Genomic DNA, 18,978 nt, shown 5'->3' with positions numbered 1-18,978 from the left:
GTGCATCAGGTCACCTGAATCTGCTTATTTCTTTGGTTATTTTAAGAGCCCACCCTACGTGACCCCTTCAGCTTTTAGTGTTGGGGTAATGCATATATTTATATAAGGAAGGCCATACATCTGAGGGATGCTGACACCCACAGCAAACAGTCCCACTGAGATATAGCTGCTGTGGTCGACTCTGAGAAGAAGGGTTTTATGGCGTGCGGGCATTTGTCTCATACTTAATGATCAGCATCCTGACCTCGCTAGTAAATCTTGTCTGGGGTGGGCCTTCTTGCTGCCAGGGCTGGTTGGCAGAGTATGACATCATCCCCTCTTCTCTGTGTGTGCATGATATGAATGTGTGTGTGTGTGTGTGTGTGTGTTCAGGGGCTGATGTCATGGTCACTTAATCACCAGTGAGCCTTGGCGACGGCTCGGTCCGTGACCTGGGCACACAGCCATCGAGGCCAGCGTGGAAAATGAAGATTTGTGTTAATCCAACCCCAAATTTGACGTCCATCTGCTCTGTGGAGTCTGACCATCACCCTGCTTCTCTTACTTTAACCGATCTAAGTCTCTATTTCTTCTCGAAGTTAAGCTCAGTTGGAATATTAATGTTATTCCCCCCCGCACCTTAGGGCTGTTTGATAGTGTCAAGGGCAGCCCGTCAATAAGACAGTGTGTACTGATTTTAACTCTGGGGAGGTTTCCTATTGATTAGCTTTTGACTCAAAAACATTGCACCTCACCTGATAGGCCAACACACATCCTGCCCAATCAATCATCACCATCTGCTGCATTGGCATTTTGGGCTTGACGGTCTCTCTAGCGCTCAACAACAACAGCACGGCTCCATGCACACACCGTATATCCTCAAAAAACATCTCACATGCCTTCACTACTGAGCTCAGGATACATTTTGAATGCCTCCAGCAGCGAGCGAGCAAGCCCGGCTCATTGTTGCTGTAGTCATTATCACTGCATGGTGTCGAGGCTGGCTGGAGCCCAGTATTCCCACCTCCATTCATGAAGAGCGACGCTGGCCTGCTAATCAGCAGCAGCGCGAGGGAAGACTTGCTGTGGAGCAGTGTGATATCAGAGCCGGTGATCTGATTCCTGCATGAATGGACAGGGCATCCTTATCTTGTCTGCAGAGAGGAAGAAAAAAGGAGAAACACAGAAAGGAAATGTCAAGGATAGTAAATGTGGCCAACATGGTAATTAGCCACAGGAAGAAGCTACCTAAAGAGGTGTAGCCGGGGGACAAATTTACACAAACAAGCTAATTGGTGCACCAGCTAATGATTCTCTGGGGCCGGAGGAATTTCTTTTGTTAATTTGACAAAGCTTGAATAGACGGCCGGAGCGGTTATTGACAGGAGGCCGAAGTGGAGCTCTGAAACCAGCAGCCACACACAGCTTCTCCAGGCTCCCTGTCCTCCAGTCATTGACCTCCTCTCCTCCTCCACTCCCTCACTGTCTCAACCTCTGAATGTGAGGACAAATCCTGGATGTCCTCTCTTGAAACAAAGGCGCCAGGAAAACGTTTTATTTTAATCGTCCTTGATTTTACATCTGTCTTGCTGCGGCTCATTTATATATATTACAGTCATTATCTGTCTCTGAGGTCTGTTCATAAGGAGACAGTGATGGAGCTGAAAGGCTATCAGGACGGTTCCAACTGTGGCTGTCCTCTGTTATTACTTCATTTTGATGTATAACACTTGCAGTGGACATAAGACCAATGAGCAGTCACGTTGTTAGGGTGACCAATGTCCACATTAGTATTGTCTCCTTCTCATTGACTATTGCCAGCCATGATTCAAAGGGATTCTGTGGTCAGGCTTCTTGCTCCTGAAAATCGCCACCTCAGGCAAATTAATTTAGACTTGCTGCAGAAAAGCAGAGGTGAGCTCGCTGTGGCAAGGAGGGAGATAAAGGTTATGCGACATATCAGGCTGCTTCTTACTCTCCTTCAAATAGATCAGCAGAAATGGCTTTTTATTTTAGTGCAGGGTGGTTGTTGTTTTTTTTACTCTAAATTTAATCCAGCAGAGTTCATGTACGGGGCACTATGTCAGAGGGAGAGAGGCAGAGAGAGAGAGAGAGCTGTGTGCCTGTGCTGAATGCACTTTCATCTGGCAAGTCTCACACCCACTCTGTCTGCAGACGTGTTGTAGGAGGCACTCTGCAGCCAACGCCGAAGCCTTTCAAACAAGACTGGCTGGTCGGGGGCTGAGAGGGCTTACTGGTAAATTGGCAGCCCAGGGAATACAGGGTACTCTCACCCCGGTGCTCGCCCACTCACATGCTTTCATTCCCCTTTTTTACCCTTGACCATTGACTGACTGCACTATGTCTCGCTGGCCGGCATAAATCTGCCTTTCTAACATGTCATCTGTTCATTGTCTGCCCTCTCTTTCCTCTCGCTCACACTCTTTTTTCTTTTTTTTTAATCTCTCACAGCTTCCCAATTGAGTCCGAGCATCGCTCATTCAGGCAATCCATCTTTCTGCTCTTAAGTATATCCTTCCTTATCAGTGTGTCACTCCTTATGATTAACAACACTCTCATTCATCTGGCTAATTACATTCTTTAACAAAGGCAAAAAAACACAAATGTGCACAAGTGTATACACACACACACACACACACTCATACATGCATGCACTGTATGCATACTAACCAAATCTGTTTGAAGTGTGGGACCCTAAAAGAAGAGAGGGCTCCTGTTTGCATTAAGTATTCATGTGACGTGTGGTGGGGTGCACATGTGTGTGTGCTGGGGTTTGAGACAGAGTATGTGTGTGTGTGTGTGTGTGTGTGTGTGTGTGTGTGGGTTGAGAGAGAAAGAGAATACTTGCAAATTGCGCCGCGAGCAGCCAGCAATCGAGTACTGACACCTCGTCTGGCAGTCAGAGGGAAAAGGGGCTGGGCTGTGAAAAGAAAGAGAGAGAGAGAGAGAGAGAGGGAGAGGAGGGAGTGTGTGTGTGTGTGTGTGTGAGCGTGTGTGTGTTTGCGTGTGTGAAGGAGTCAGATAGAGAGCGAGGCAGGGAGAGGGAGAGAGAGAGAGGGAGAAACACGGCAGGACAGCTGCCAGCATTTCACCGATAGCAGGAGAGGGACCGAGAGGCGGAACCGGAGTAGGAATTCTCCTCATTCTCAGCCACCCAAGGAAATTTTCCAGGCTAGCCAGGCGTGTTGATTCTCTCCCCCCACCCACCTCCTGCCTGTGAGCAGCACAGACTCTGGGAAGGACCTGGGCATCAGGACCTGCAGCCACTCGAGAGCAGACACACCACAGTGGATTAACCGAATGAGAGGAAAACTGTGCAGCCTGTGGGATGAATGGATTGTGAAAGAAGCGGTGAAAAGCTTGGAGAGGAAACTGCTGCTGGGTTTTTGCGTCTCTGAACTGACGCTGAACTTTTGCTGGTGAGGAGGGATGGAAAGAGTTGGAGGTGCTTTTAACAGAGGAGATTCTCTTTCTCATCCTCACCTCTTCACATCCGCCTCCTCCTGAGAAGCTCTCCGGACTATACCTGCACACCTCCCTCTCACTGTGGTCCTACTGCTTTTCTCCTGCAGGATACCCATCCTGTCTGCCCACCTCCACCCTGCCCCACCTGGTGCTTCTTCCATTCTGGTTACTATGACGCCCACGCCCCCTCCTTCTCATCATCCCTCCACCCCTCCAGCTTCTCACAAACGTCTGTGAAATCAAGTGGAACCTCGATGATTGCGATCGGAGCAAAAAGGACCCCTGTGCCCCAACTAGTGAGCCGCCCCGCCTTGTGCTGTGCTTTCGCCGACTGTGCCAGCGTATCAAATGTGCAAGTAATGGAGAACAGTGACAACACAGACATTGACCGCAAAGTTGAACTCTATCAGTCGTCTCTTTTTTGACTATGACCATAAACTAGATAATGGATTGGAAAGAGCTGTAAGTACAACAGTGCAGCATTTTCTTACTGGTGCATGTTCACACCAGACACTGCATGAGAATATTTTGCACAAACTCAACACTGATACCAGACCAGACCCTCGGCTTCGTGCACACACCCTCCTCTGTGCATTTAGACTAAGTTGTGCAAGTAAACAGCTTCATTAGCATGGAGATGGGGAGTGAACAGGTGGACAAGCTGTTGTCGAAGAAATCTGAGCCTCTCCTCACGCAGCCTATTTCCCATTGACTGATCGCGTAGTCGGGAAACGCAGGGAGAGAGAGAGAGAAGGAGGGAGGGAACAGGGAGGGAGAGAAGGTGACAAGCAATTAATTTCCCTGTGTACATGTGGTTGTGTTGAGAAAAAAGCAAACCATCCCCTTTTTTTCTCACCTTCCACTGAAGAACACATGTGCACCATTGTGCAGCATGAATTAAATCTCAAGGTTACAAGCACGGCATTCGCTAGTGAGCACTCCTCACTGGTCAAGACAATTATAAATCGGTACAGTGCCGCCTTTTTTCCTCCATATGTTGTGTGTTATGGTGACTCCCGGTACCTAGTGCCTGATTAATGTCTTTGCCGGAAAAAGAAGAGAGAGAATGGGGTGAGAAAAGAGGGAGTGAGATGGCGATGGAGCGACAGGGCACATCTATCTTGAACGAACGTGCTGTGGATATCTCTAATAAATGTGCATACACACACACACACACATACAGCCACGTGTACTCTGGTGTAGTTTCCCCCTTTTTCCTTCTCTCCATCTCACATTCATCTATTCCATCTCATTTTTCTTCCTCCCCGTCACACGATCCGTCTCGCATGCTATCACACATGGGCAGCTCCCCAGGGAGAGGCTTCTCCTGTAGCCCCCTTGGTTGCAATAATTATTCCATCAGCCGGTAGTGTGTTCCCTGATTGTACTCTTGGGCTGTCGCTGCAGGGGGCGTACAGTTGGGAGAGGGGACCGCTGAGCAGAGGAGGGGCTGTGGTTGTCATTCTAAGATGCAGGGAGAGACAAGGGGAGGGGAGGAGGGGGCGGCTGGGTTGTGTTTTTGGCTGGAGCCCACCCAGTGCTGTTCAGAGGAGCCCGGTGCAGGACTAATGAGCTCAGGCTGACCTCTTAGGAAAATACTGCTCACCAGGACACACATGGGTCTGCACTTTTTATTTGCTCCCTCCCTCTTTCTCATGTGCCCCGCTTCTTCCACTTCTCCTAAAATCCCTTCGCTCTGCAGATTTTTCATCTTTTAATTTCTCCCTGCAATTTTCATTCACTCCCTGTGCCACTATTTTACTTCATGCTGGCAATCACATCTTTGCCTTGAATGCATTTCTCTGAATCCCCACTGCTTGAATAGAAAAAAAAAACCGTTTGAGTGCATTGGATGTCCTTGGCATATTACTTTCTTTCCCTGACCTTGAATTTCCAGCTGAGGTACAGTGTTAGCTGATCCAGGGCGATGCCATACCTGGAAGTACTCTGCGTCTGGCTTGATTCCCTGCAGGCCAGGCAGGAATATTGGTGCTGCCCTTTTAGCTGCAGGAATCTAGACAGAATGGATTGTGTATGTGCCAGACTCTTTCGGCCCTGTGGCCAATCTATGTCTCCTCAGTGCTGTCTCTGGGAGACACTCGGCCGGGATGACAGTGGATTTTAATTAGAGGACTCTCAAAGAGCTGGATCCAGTTACAACAGAGGGATAAGAGCCATTTGTCCATTAAGATTCCACTAAGGTAGAGGAGGGAGCTGGGTTCACCTGCCTGCCTCTCTGTCCACCTCATTTAATTGTAAAGGATCAAAACTCCAGACGTACAGTTCCGTGCTCCAGCTTTGATTTAAATGATGGGGGAACATACTCTGTCATAATTGCTTAGTTGTACTTGCAGAAATGGACATGACTATATCCCAGGAGGCCGTGCTTCAGAGGCCCTTGCCTGTCATGTCAGTGACAGTTTTTTGTGTTTGAGCAAGATAAATTCATGCACTTGCTCTGCCCTTCCTGCTATAACAGCCGTCACATGGTCCCTGACAGTTAAATGGCCTTTATTTTTTTTTATCTTATGGATTTGTGGTTTCTGTATAAAATATCCAGGTGGGGGAGAAGTGCACTGGTTCCAGGTGAAGTTGGTGGGCTGAATCATTACCTTCTCTGTCGGGGAGCCTGAGTTGGGAGTTTGAAAAAAAGGAATATTGAAAGTGAAGAAAAGGTGGGAGTGGTGGCGTAGTGGAGCTCTCCTGCTGACTTTGTTTGCTTTGGCAGACTAACAGGAGCTTGGTGACCTTTATATTACAGCCTGTGATTTCTGCACACCCTTACAAATGTCAAGGTATACAATTAAGCTTTTGGTTGTGTACCTCACCAGAAAACAACACCTGAGCTAAAAGCAATTTGTTTATACATGAACATGGCGCAGTTGTGTTCTAAGATTGGCTTCAATCTCCATTTTTCTATTTGTCTTCCAGGGCAGCTCAGAAGCTGAATCTGTCCTCCAAGCGCAAGAAGCACCAGCCCTCGCTGCTCCACCCACAGGAGCCCTCCATCTACCCCACCAACTTCAGTGGAATCCTGCAGGTCTCGCCGCCCCCCGCCCCGCCATGCCTGCTCCGAGCCGTGTCCAAAGTAAAAGAGAACCCAGGGATGGGAAAGGTGAGAGCCGGCATGTACTCTAAGACTCAAGGCTGAACTCATGATTTGAATGCCTGTAAAGTACACATAAAGCATGGTTAATACATGTGACACACACATACAGAAACAGACAGACCCTTATTGAAGGGGAGAATGCAGAGTGGCGGCACACTGGCCTAGAGGCAGCGTGTCGTCTGGTACAGTCCGCACAGATACAGTCAGATAAGCCTGCTGGAATGTCATGAATTCACTGAGTTTGTGCGACCAGCTTCCTCCGCCTGTACACAGAAAGACAGTGAAAACTATAATTCACAAATCTGCGGTCCCCTCAAAAGCAGGATTTCTAATTCCATTTAAGGTATACAGTGTGTGACGATGAAAGTCGGGCTGGCAGCAATAAGACGGTCATTAAACAAAGCTGTATAAACACATAGCTCTTCCTTTGTGGTTTATTGGGTATTGTTTGTCAGAGCCGGCGTCCTGTATTTATAAAGCAGAAGAAGTCCCCCGAACAAGATTAGATCCCACCTGGATAGGAAGTGCACGCTTCTGTTGCCAGGTATCCAGACGGTCGAGATCCTGCCACAAACTGTAAATCTCCAATTGACACACGGATGTCATATTAAAAAAGGCTGTGTTATTAACAAGCGTCCCCACACCTGAGGTTTACTGTGCATCACAACGGCCGGATTTAAAAGGGGAAACAAGATTTATGATGTTGTTCCAAACCTATCAGACCTGAGTTTCAGGTTTTCTCATTGAAAAGCAAAAACATCTGAGTTCGCTCTCTATTTCTTTGTCTCTTACTTGTGGAATCACATTTTCAGCATAGCTGCTTGGTTTTTGGCTTTTCCTGTGTCTGTTTTGTATTAATTCACATTATCCAATTGTGCATGACTTGAGTGAACGTCTTGTTTCCATCAACTCAAATGTGGGTCACTTCCACCCCTCCACTTTCGACCTGGACCTGTCTCCTCAGGCATTGACAGTTGAGTGGATGGAGGAATGCCAAGCCACACTAATGGATTTAGTGGGGGATCAGGGGACAGGGAAACAGCGGCCATTAGCACGGAGTCTGAAGTGTGAAAATACTGTAGCCAATCCTCCCTGGCCTCCGGTGTCTGATCTCTGCCAACATAAATAAAACCGAGACATGAGTTCGCCTGGTAGCCTCTGTCTGCTCGACGGCAACTCCGCAAATGTGGGAGCGCAGTTTAAATATCACAGCAAACGTAATTTACTCAACATATGCACACGTCAGTCAGGATAACAGCCCCCTGCGGAGTTTTAAGAGAGTTTGCACTTGGCCTCAGGAATCCAAGATGAATTCATCGACTGAAAGAAAAGAATTTCCAGCAGCATTGCTTCGGAGCGTGCGGGAGTCTGGATCTGTAGCAATATTTATATACTAGTCGGGGGAAGAATGGACCTTTTGTGTGGGCGTGAAGACAGTACAGTCCCCCAGCTGAGCAAAACAGTCATCTGTCAGAAAGGAGAAGGGAGTTAGCTGTATTTTAAGGGTTTTATTTCAATGCCTGCGAGGCATCACATGTACTTTTTCAAGAGGTTTTGAAATGTTTCGGGATTGAGTTCCCTATCATATACACTGCAGGATATAGAAACTGTTCCGTTGAAATAATGGCTGGCGTAACACTAAACACTCAGGGGGTTGACAGGGACTCCAAAGGCCGCTATACATATCCCAAGAGCTGTTTATGTCTCCTGTCAGTCTCAGATATATTTCTACTGTGCCTCTGCAGAAAAAAAGCAATGAGGTATATCTGACCATGAGATTGTAAAGCAATATAGAGTCATCAGGATTTCTAAAGAAGGTCATTGTTAATGGGGGTGTCATATTGGCACACGGCACCCACACAAACCACACACAGGGGAGCACGGTGGATTCAGGTAGTGGTGAACTTTGCTGTTGTTTGTACGGGGGTGGGGTGGGGGTGTCATACACAACTGAATGACTTCACCTCTGCAACCATGGCAATAATGTGAGACACAAACAGGCTTGTCAGGGCGCTGCCCAATCAACACCTTTAGACATAAGCCGTCATCCTAGTTAGCGTACCAATGCGGGCCTAAAGAACTGCACCACGACCTGTGGAATGTGTAAAGACTGTAAGCCCACTCCATGAATGTCAACCCCCAGAATGCAACAGGGCGAGTTTCGAGTTTCTTAATGCGGCGTGGCCAGTTTCCAGGCAATAGAGGGGGGACGGATAGGAGAAGGAGGAAGAGTGAGTGGGTGGGCGGGATGAGAGTAAGGGAGGGGGCCATATGCTCCTGCTCTCCCATGCTGGCTAGTCGCACCTGGTCCAGAAAAACAACCCACTAGAGGGATAATCCTCGCAGCACGGCACCTCACACACATTAATGTCCACCATTTTCTGCTATGACTTTTGTCTCGCACCTTGCTGCCTCACTGACACCATTAGACAATGTGTCGACCCACTGAGTTCGCCAAGTCAATGCAAGACCCAGTGTTTCCATGGCAACCTCCCATGTCCATCAACTCTGACATAGTGGACGTGACGTTAATGCACAATGCTGAGCCAGGCTCACAGTTAGGATCCTAACCTATGTTCAGAATACCCATGGTGCATTATCCTTGAGTAATAGATGTTAAGTATGATGTGGGTTTTTTTTTCCTCGAATCTGCTCGATCAGAAAAAATGCATTCCCATTATCCACATCTCACTTTTTAATCCACCCTTTTTTACTTTCTGTTTCTCTTCAGGTGAAAGTGATGATGCGTATCTGTCCGTCTCTGGAGGCGGCAGACTCCTCAGAGTCTCAGTCTTTTTTGAAAGTGGACAGTAGGAAGAAGCAGCTGACCCTCTACGATCCCGCGTCCAGCCCGCCACACTCCAGTTCAGGACACAGGCGATCTGCCACCGTGGCCGTCCCAAAGATATTCGCCTTCGATGCTGTTTTCACCCAGGATGCCTCACAAGTAAGGACCAGTATGAGTATGTGTGTGTGTGTGTATGTGTGGAGGTTTTATAAGGTGTTGTTTAGGAGTTCAGCATCTCAAGGGCAAAGGGACATCATTCTGCTGTGGCAGGGTGTGGCCAGGGGCTTAGAGGAGAAATGCTTGTCTTGGGTCAGAGGGCGTCTGTACCAGTGTGGCTCTAGCAGCTGGGCTTTTTAAGGCCCCTGGGGAATGATTTGAATCCACTCCAGTTATATCTAACCTCTCCTTTCATAGAACAGCTATATCTAACCGCAGGCCCCTGCAGCTCACAGCAGACATACCCACTAAGAACTAAGACAAAGGTCATATACATGTTTACTCTATTGGAACTGTAGGTGCACACTTGCCATGCTCTCCCCATAGCTTTAAACAAACAGCACTTTTTATAATGCAGTTTATCAGCCCTGCAAAATTTTAGAAAAACCTGAGGTCAAATATTTCACTCATTTCCCCGTGGTGCAGTAAGCTCTAAATAGCCGAGGGCAGAGGAGATTGTCATCACTATGTGGGACAGTGTTTCTGTGGTGATGAGAGCCTCAGATCTTCTATCTTACCACCTACTTGGAGCAAGTATTTTGCACAGTAATCTGCTGGTAGCGAAAGCCTAAGTGTTGCCGCCAAGGCGCTGAGGCCAAGCTGCTAGATTGCACCGCTGGGACGGCACTGCTGGTGGCTAACGGTAACAGCAAGCTGCTTTGCTGTTAGAGGCCTTGTTTGCTGCGTGATGTATGGGGAAAGGGCCTCTCCTTCCAGAAGCCCTGCCCCAGAGGACCCATGCTGAAACAGATTGCAAAAATGAGCTCCACATTGCAGCACACACACACAATCCAGTGTGATGAAAAATACTGAAACCATTAAGGTGATTTGGTGAAGCCAGTAAATAGCTGCTTGGTTAATATGTTACCAGTTTGGATTCATTGTTCTCATGTAGGCCTGTTGTACTGTATTCCTCGGATGAGGCTGAATGGATAATTGACTGTGAGGGCGCATGTCTCTGTGTGTTTTTCACAGGCTGAGGTGTGCTCAGGGACCGTCGCCGAGGTCATCCAGTCGGTGGTGAACGGCGCAGACGGCTGCATCTTCTGCTTTGGCCAAGTCAAGCTCGGTAAGCTCCTCCACTGGCAAGAGATTAGACAAGAGGCTTTGTTAGTAGCCGTGGAAACCTCTCATTGCTCTTTGTTAGCCACACTTGATGTCCACAATTGGCTTAGCGGTGCACTGGGGTGAGTCAAGGAATGGGGGATTGGAGGAAAAGGAATGGGATGTGAGTCGGGGGGGGGGGGGGGGTGTTGAGGGATAAAGTGCTGCATCCAGGCTTCAGGGCTCAGTTTGTAATTAAAATCTTAGTAATTGGCCTGACCAGTGTTCTTAGGCCAAGGGGCTTGCTCCCCTCATGCAAGGAGGAGCTATATTTCTGCACACCATTGCTGCTGCCGCTATAAGCCCTTTTATAAGCATTTGATTTCAATTTGGGGATGCACTGGATATTACCTCCGAACCCCCACCTCAACCATTATTAATTATTTTTTCCCATCAGCAGTTGTTCAACACAATAAGCCTCAGAAAATAACCAATTTCAGCACCTACTCTTTTGTCATCATTCCTAACAGCTTGATCAAAAAAGTAATTTTAATTTAAACATACTGGAGTGAGCCAGCGTTAACTGTGCTTCCTAACACTTCCATTTCCATCCCCCTCTCTCTCTCGTGCACACGTCCACAGGAAAGACATACACCATGATCGGCAAAGACAGCTCCACTCAGAACCTCGGCATCGTGCCCTGTGCCATTTCCTGGCTCTTCAAGCTCATCAACGAGCGCAAGGAGAAGACGGGCACGCGCTTCTCCATCCGAGTGTCCGCTGTGGAAATCTTCGGGAAAGATGAGGAGCTGAAGGACCTGCTGTCAGAGGTGTCAAGCGGCAGCCTGCAGGAGGGCCAGTCCCTGGGTATCCACCTGAGAGAGGATCCCATCTGTGGCACTCAGGTTGGAAGCGTTCTTTCTCTCCTCTTTTTCCTTGTCTGCTTTCATTCTCCCTGCAGGTTATAAAGTATTAGCCCGTCTCGGTATTGATCTTTTTCTGTGTATGATCTACCTCTTCCTCTCTCAAAGATGTTTGACTTTATCCTGTGTGTGTGCATGTGTGTTTTTATCTCCCTGGACTCTCTCTCTATCCTACTTGCCTGTGAAATCCTTGCTTTATATTTCCACCAAACACATCTGTGGTATTGATGGCTTTTTCCTTACCTTTGTATTGACTCTACTGTCAGCATCCATCAACATCTATTACCTGTGTGTTAGCACGAGTCCTCTGCAGCACAATAGAAGTATTATTGGGGGATGGTGGCAGGTTGTAGGTTTGAAGGCACTCACAGGTGTTGCTGTCAGATGTTGTTTTTGGGGATCTATATGGACTCGTACTTCAAAGACGGTGCACTTCTGTGAGGCTCCTTCATGCTCTTCCTCTCAGCAGCCACGTGTCGGCTCCCTTCATGATGCCTCCCGCTGTCTCTCTCTCTCTTCTACCTCCCCCTTTCTCCTCCTCTCTTTCTGTATCTCCCCCACCACCATCATCACATCCATGGCAAGGGAAGTGCCCCTGCCTCCTGCTGTACCATTACCTCTCCTAATCCTCCTCCCTCCATGTGCATATCTGCTGTTTTAATTGCCCCCGAGACCCAATCTAATGGGCAAGAAATGTGTGTTGAGGTCCAATTAACGGGCTCCCCTCTCGTACTCCTTCCTCTCTACCCTTTTCACATCTCGCCGTTTTCTCAAGCCCCGTGTTGTCTCCTTTGCTCACCCTAACCCTGTTTTCTGTCTCTACCTTCCCCCCATCCAGCTCCAGAATCAGAGCGAGCTCCGCGCCCCAACAGCTGAGAAGGCCGCCTTCTACCTGGATGCAGCCATCGCCGCGCGCAGCACCAGTACACCAAGTGCAGATGAGGAGGACCGACGCAACTCTCACATGCTTTTCACTCTGCACATTTACCAGTACCGCATGGAGAAGAGCGGCAAGGGAGGAAGTTAGTGCTTGCATTATTACATCTACAACTGCATTACTATGAACGACCATGTTGCCATCACACATTCATAGTACAGAACTAGAAGGGCGCTCAGTAGAGTGAATACCAACAGGAGCTTTATGGAACAACATTTAAATTCACCAGAATTTTATTTGGATCTGCACCTAATTGTACTCATAAATGAGTCCCATAAACATATGATCCATAAATTATTCTCTGAAAATTCAAGGAAACTGTTGAAAAAGACAAATCTTCATAATGTGAAAGAAAGTAAAAAAGAATCCCTGGATCCGCCCCACTGATCTGGATTCACCAAAATTTGATTGGTTCTTCACAGACCCATACCACACTCTTCCACCAAGTTCCTTGGTAATCTGTCCAGTAGTTTTTGCGTAATCGTGCTAACTAACTAACAAACAATGAGGCAGAGCTGAAAACATAATTATAGCATATGTGCAACCACATCAGTAATGATCAATATATTTCCTCTCTCCAAGTGACCTGCCGTTCACTCTGAATAATCACAAGATTGTTGTGCTGTGAACAAGAAGGCAAATGATTGCCCTTTAAGTATGAATGAAATGTCAGACACATCCATTACTTGCGATTTTTATAATATAAAGTTTTCTATTTTGGTCAGGATCAAATGAATATTTGAAATCTCACTGACAAGAGTTTAAACATTTTGCTGCTGCTGTAGAAATTACATCAGTCTCCCACATAACAATGTGTAACCCAGTGATTTTCAGTATGACAGCCAGTTCTCCCAAGATGCATTTTAATTCACAAGAAGGGAACCGCATATGTGTTTCTGATTATCATGTGGGTTCTTTCTTTTCTTATGTGTCTAACCAATGGAGCCTCCTTGTCACCACAATTTGGACATCTGGTGGGAGTTTACAAGTCTGGCTGCTATTTGAATGATTTCACAGTGGGAATCCTGTGCATCTACAAATCAGACAGCTCTGACAGGCACCAGTGCAGTGGCCACTCCTGTCATTGGCACAGTGTGTGAGGAGCTGAGTTGGGATGTGGGATAGTCTGCAATCTGCTCATCTGGTTCTTCTTCTCTTGTTGACTCAGTGTCGGGTGGACGGAGCAGGCTGCACCTCATCGACCTGGGAAGTTGTGAAAAGGTCCTGAGTAAGAGCAGAGAGGGAGGAGGAGGCCAGTGTCTCTCTCTAAACGCTCTGGGAAATGTCATCATGGCTTTAACAAATGGAGCAAAGCATGTCCCCTACAGGTAAGAAAACCAACATCAAACTTTAACTGGGTTTCAGCGTCTGTGAGCTGTAAGTAATTGTCGCTGGATGTGTCGTCAGTCTTGCAGGTTTGCTGTGTGACCACTTATTCCATTTGTTTAGCCTCATATTACAACTTTTACTGGTGTTGCACAAGCTTTTGTTGGAGTTCCTCAGGCATGAGAAGATTAATTACTCATTCATTTGGAAGTATTTTTCAGCTCAGATAATTCAAAATGGCTCCTTCTGGAATCATGACAACTACCTTTTATTGTGATCGTGGTGTTTGCTGATAACGATGTAAACGCTTTCCCCCCCAGGGACAGCAAACTGACAATGTTGTTAAGGGAGTCCCTTGGCAACATCAACTGCAGAACGACCATGATCGCCCACATCTCCGACTCCCCTGCCAACTACGCCGACTCACTCACCACCATCCAGCTGGCATCACGGATCCACCGCATGAGGAAGAAAAAATCCAAGGTACACTGATGATCCGCTTAGCACTGATAAATCTGGTTTAACATATGCAGTAATAAATATATATGATAATCAAGTCACAGCAAAATGGTACATTTGTTAAACAACAATCAGTTAGATGTTTGAATTCAAATAACTCTAAATAATGAATCCTGTAACAACTGTTCCCCATTTAATGTTATGCTAATGATGATATGCTAATGATAATGCACAGTAATTGATATTCAACATTATTTTAACTGTTGAAGTTATAGCAATTACATTCCTAATGTGCATGTGCAACTTTTATGAGATTGATCATATTTCATGCTGGGACTTAAGCCCTTAAATTTTTCTTGGTCATGTAATTTTGGAGCGATCAAGCAAATGAATGTGTGAATGCTTCTGCAAATGAAAGATTATTAGTGCAGTAACTCAGAGCTAGTTCATCTTGGCTCCTCAACACATTATCATGTAATCAATACTACCGCCTTAGGAAGTGTGTAATGCATTCCCTTGGATTAGGGAAATATATGCTGCAGATAATTAGGTGGAATGACAGCATGTATTTATTTGGTATTGGTCGCTGGCATGATTACAATGCAGTCCACATATAGCAGTTCATATCATTGACATTAATTTCTGTCTGACTATTGACGTGCACTTTTAACCTTAAGATAAATATCGACTGGTAATTTCATAGCCCTGCAATTTAGCTCACTATGAATTTGTTAAGTGAATTCAAGATAAATCACAAGGGTTAAAACTGGTTTGTAAAATGACAAGATTGTTACATTAACATTTTGAGAGGATAGAATTACATTACTGTCATCGGTTAATGAGATTGTGTTTAAATCCAAAGAGACTAATGTCTTCAACTCTGCTTTGCAGTATGCATCCAGTTCATCTGGAGGGGAGAGCTCTTGTGAGGAAGGGAGGATCCGCCGGCCGCCTCACCTCAGGCCCTTCCACCCTCGGACAGTAGCCCTGGACCCAGAGCTGCCCTCTCTGCTGAGTGACCCGGACTACTCCTCCAGTAGTGAACAGTCCTGTGATACTGTCATTTACGTGGGGCCGGGGGGAACTGCAATCTCAGACCGAGAGCTCAGTGACAATGAAGGCCCCCCTGCCTTTGTTCCAATCATCCCCTCACTGAATAAGAGGAGGTCTGCAAAAGATGGCCCTCTGGACAGAGACCAGTTCTTCAAATGCAACACATTTGCTGAGCTGCAGGAGAGGCTAGAGTGTATAGACGGCAGTGAAGAACCCACTGCATTTGTTGGAGAGGGCAAGCGAAGCCAGCCCAGCCCCAAGACTGACAAATCTAAGGAGAGCCAAGGCGCTGTTTCACCAAAGACTGTAGCAAATATTTCTTACAACCCAGAGGACCTCTCACCCAAACAATCTCCTAAACATGTCGCCACACAACCATCCTGCAGTCCCACTAGTAAATCTAAACTTGAAACTATCAAGAGGCAATTCATACCTGCAGAAAGGGTAGTGCCAGAGAGTGTCCAAAATGTATGCAGGACCAGCGCTGATGGTGAGAAGGCCTTGGTTTCTGAAAGCCAGATCAGCACAAACAAACTATCAACGGCTGCAGAGCCAAACTCCGAGCCTGTGGTACGGGAGAAGGTCTTCTTCAACAAGAAAGCCCTGCCAAGGCCTGCTCCACCTCCGTCAGAGCAGAGAGAAAATGCAGATAATGAAGAAAGATCCAGCACCAGATTGCCGCCTGTGGGAATGAGCCACCAAGCCGTGAAAAGGAGGGATCCTTGCACTTCTCCTTTGCTCAGAGCTCCAGTGGAGGTGTGTCAGGTGCGCTCTACCTTGAGGGAGAGGTGTCTGGATCGGGACATCCTCAGAGCCACTGTCACCTTGCAGCAGCCTGTAGAACTAAATGGAGAGGATGAGCTTGTGTTCACTGTGGTAGAGGAGCTGTCTATAGGTAGTATTGTAGATCAGGGGCGGCCAACAAGCATTATCAGCTTCAACAGTGACTGCTCCCTTCAAGCCCTGGCTTCAGGCTCTCGACCTGTCAGCATCATTAGCAGCATCAACGATGAATTTGATGCCTACACATCAGCGATGGGAGGATCAGAGGTGAACATCGCTGTGGCCACACCCCTCCAGGAAGGAGCCATGGATAGCAGGGGTTCATCTATTAGCTCTTGGTTGAGTGAGGTTAGTGTTTGCACCCTAGAGAGCGAAGGAGCTCATTCTACGGATGTCTTCCTTCCTCAAGCCAAACACATGGGACCAGAGGCCACCTTTTACTTTGATTCCCTGGATATGTTCCATTGTGTATCCTCTCCTAGAGATGCCAAGAACTCCTTAAATGACAGTGGGTTTAGTTTTTCTGAATTAGACAGTGATAGTGCTGCCTCAAGCAAACTATCTTTGAGTAAGTGCCCCCCATCTCCTGAATCAGCCAAAGGCACCCTCAGATTCACATCTAAAATAACAAAAACTCACTCACTCAGTTCGTCGCAACTTCCACAGGCCCACTCCATAGTCCACTCTAGTCTACCCAGGAAGATTAAACCTACCTCATCCATCTCTCATAGTAGTAGCAGTAGCAGCAGCAGTAGAGAGCCACAGAGGTTAGAGGCTAAGCAGGAGGATCCATGGCAACGTAACGACAACCACTCCGAACCTCAGTTTTCTGACTCCAGCAGCACCAGCAGATTTCCCAGAAACCTTCCTAGTGGTATACCTTCAAGCAAAACATCCAACAACAGCAACAGTGTACCTCGCCCACCAAAGGTGCAGGGGTCTACCTCATCCCAGAGGGTAGTTGACGGCTGTGAGAAGTCAGCCAGCAAAAACCCACCCAGCAAAATGCCTCAACTAAGACGAGGTGCCACCACCTTGGGGACAGTGCCCGTCATCCATTCCTCCACAGACTACAAGGGAACTCATGACATCGTTGCATCTGCCATAAGCCTTAAATTCTCCTCTCTGGGGAAAAACAACAAGGCCAATTCACAGAGAGCGAGTAATCTCCCAAAACCAGGTTGCATCTCGCCTCCTCCCCCTCCAGTGAGAAAGTCCAGTCTTGATCATAAAACTAAGAGCCTGCTACCCCAAAGTGCCTTAAAGTCACCATATGGGGATGCAGGAAGGGCCTCTGGAGCAAGGTCAGCTGTATCAGAGGACGAGCTTGACGTACGGCACAGAGCAGACTCCACCAGTTTCAAAACCTCCAGCCTCAACACAGCCAAAGTCACCTCCAGTCTGAAGGTCAGAGGGCCAAGGGGAGAGGCTGGGCACCATTATGGCAGTCAAATGTCACTGGAGAGGTGTGAAAGCCTGTCTTTATCTGGTTCAAGAACTGCACTTAGTAGGGAGAATAGTGGGGCAAGTTTAGGGAGCAACAAATCCAACAAGTCCATTCCAAGATTTGGTGTTCCTAATTCATCCAGCGCTCCTATAGCTACATGCCCCTCATCCCCAAGTGGAGGGAATACGACCAAATCTGGTCAGGTAAAAGCGTCTGTAAATCCCAGAACATTAGGGGCAGTCAGTGGCAGCAAGGCACGCTCGCTGTCGGCCAACCACTCAAAGGGCCTGAGCTCCTCCAACAAGTCTTTGTCCGCTCCCGTGACCAGAAATACCAACGCCAACCTCCCTCCATCAGGACGGACATCAGCTCCTCGGACCACTGCTGCTGTTAGCAGTAAGCCTGGCAGAGGAACTATCATGGGCACAAAGCAGGCCATGAGGGCCGCTAACAGCCGTGTGAGCGAACTGGCAACAGGCAACATATTAGGGAAGCACATGAAAGCTTCAGGAGATTCAGACAGTGGGAATGACAGTGGGGTGAACGTGAGTGAAGACAAATCTACCATCGCCATGCTGCCCTCCCCATACAGCAAGATTACAGCTCCCAGACGACCTCAGCGCTACAGCAGCGGCCACGGCAGTGACAACAGCAGCGTGCTGAGCGGGGAGCTGCCTCCAGCCATGGGCCGCACGGCCCTGTTCTACCACAGTGGCGGCAGCAGCGGATACGAGAGCATGATCCGAGACAGCGAAGCCACTGGCAGCGCTTCCTCTGCCCACGACTCCATGAGCGAGAGTGGCATGTCATCATCAGGCAGAACAAGGGGCTCAAAGTATCCCAAGAAGAGAGCAAATGGTGAGAAAGTCATTTGGGTTTTAGGGGTTTTACACATAGCAATGCAGGTATATACCAAATATATCATTCTGGTAATAGTAACATATGTAGTAGCTATTCGACAGCCCTTCCAGTGAAACTACATATATTGAAATAGCGTTCAGAAATTCAGAATTCACTCCTCAAGGAAATTATCCATTCAGCGGTTCTAACTTTATGAATCCATTCTTATTACAGTCATGAATTGGTGTTTCATTAGATGTTCTCTCCCCTGAATCAGCAGCATACATTATTCATACATTTATGGGGAAATGACAATGAAGGTTTCAACCAAGATGACTTTGAACAGTGTGATGATCAACTAAGACAAATTGAACATGAGCGCCAGTGACCTAGTTCAGGTTTTTGTAGCCTTACATATGTATAACCATTTGAATTCATTCACCTGACTTTTGGATGTATTTGAGCTATGGATGTACAGAATAGTAGCTTGTGAAACCTTCATAAATATGCAATCACCACAACTCTGCTGGCTCGTGTAAAGCTTGCATCACTTTACATCTCAGAGTGAGACTCATACATATTTACTCA

At 47.3% G+C, this 18,978-nt stretch overlaps 1 protein-coding gene across 5 annotated transcripts in view; it reads left to right on the top strand.

The window, feature by feature from the left end:
- kif26ab (kinesin family member 26Ab) overlaps positions 1–18,978 on the top strand; it is a 71,666-nt gene that overhangs the window by 48,938 nt on the left and 3,750 nt on the right. For 4 of the 5 annotated variants that reach the window (XM_069535098.1, XM_069535099.1, XM_069535100.1 and 1 more), the window contains 8 exons: positions 6,397–6,580; positions 9,306–9,521; positions 10,554–10,647; positions 11,265–11,527; positions 12,384–12,567; positions 13,651–13,810; positions 14,129–14,291; positions 15,159–18,408. In XM_069535098.1, coding sequence (XP_069391199.1) covers positions 6,397–6,580; positions 9,306–9,521; positions 10,554–10,647; positions 11,265–11,527; positions 12,384–12,567; positions 13,651–13,810; positions 14,129–14,291; positions 15,159–18,408 — 4,514 coding nt within the window. Of the gene's footprint in view, positions 1–3,007; positions 3,928–6,396; positions 6,581–9,305; positions 9,522–10,553; positions 10,648–11,264; positions 11,528–12,383; positions 12,568–13,650; positions 13,811–14,128; positions 14,292–15,158; positions 18,409–18,978 lie in introns of those variants that run through there. The other variant, XM_069535102.1, reaches the window with a different exon arrangement.

The sequence above is a fragment of the Paralichthys olivaceus genome, chromosome 12 (assembly GCF_024713975.1).
Source record: "Paralichthys olivaceus isolate ysfri-2021 chromosome 12, ASM2471397v2, whole genome shotgun sequence".
In the NCBI taxonomy this organism is placed as follows: Eukaryota; Metazoa; Chordata; class Actinopteri; order Pleuronectiformes; family Paralichthyidae; genus Paralichthys; species Paralichthys olivaceus.
Note: the sequence above shows the minus strand (reverse complement) of the source record. Positions and strands in the feature narration are given on the sequence as shown.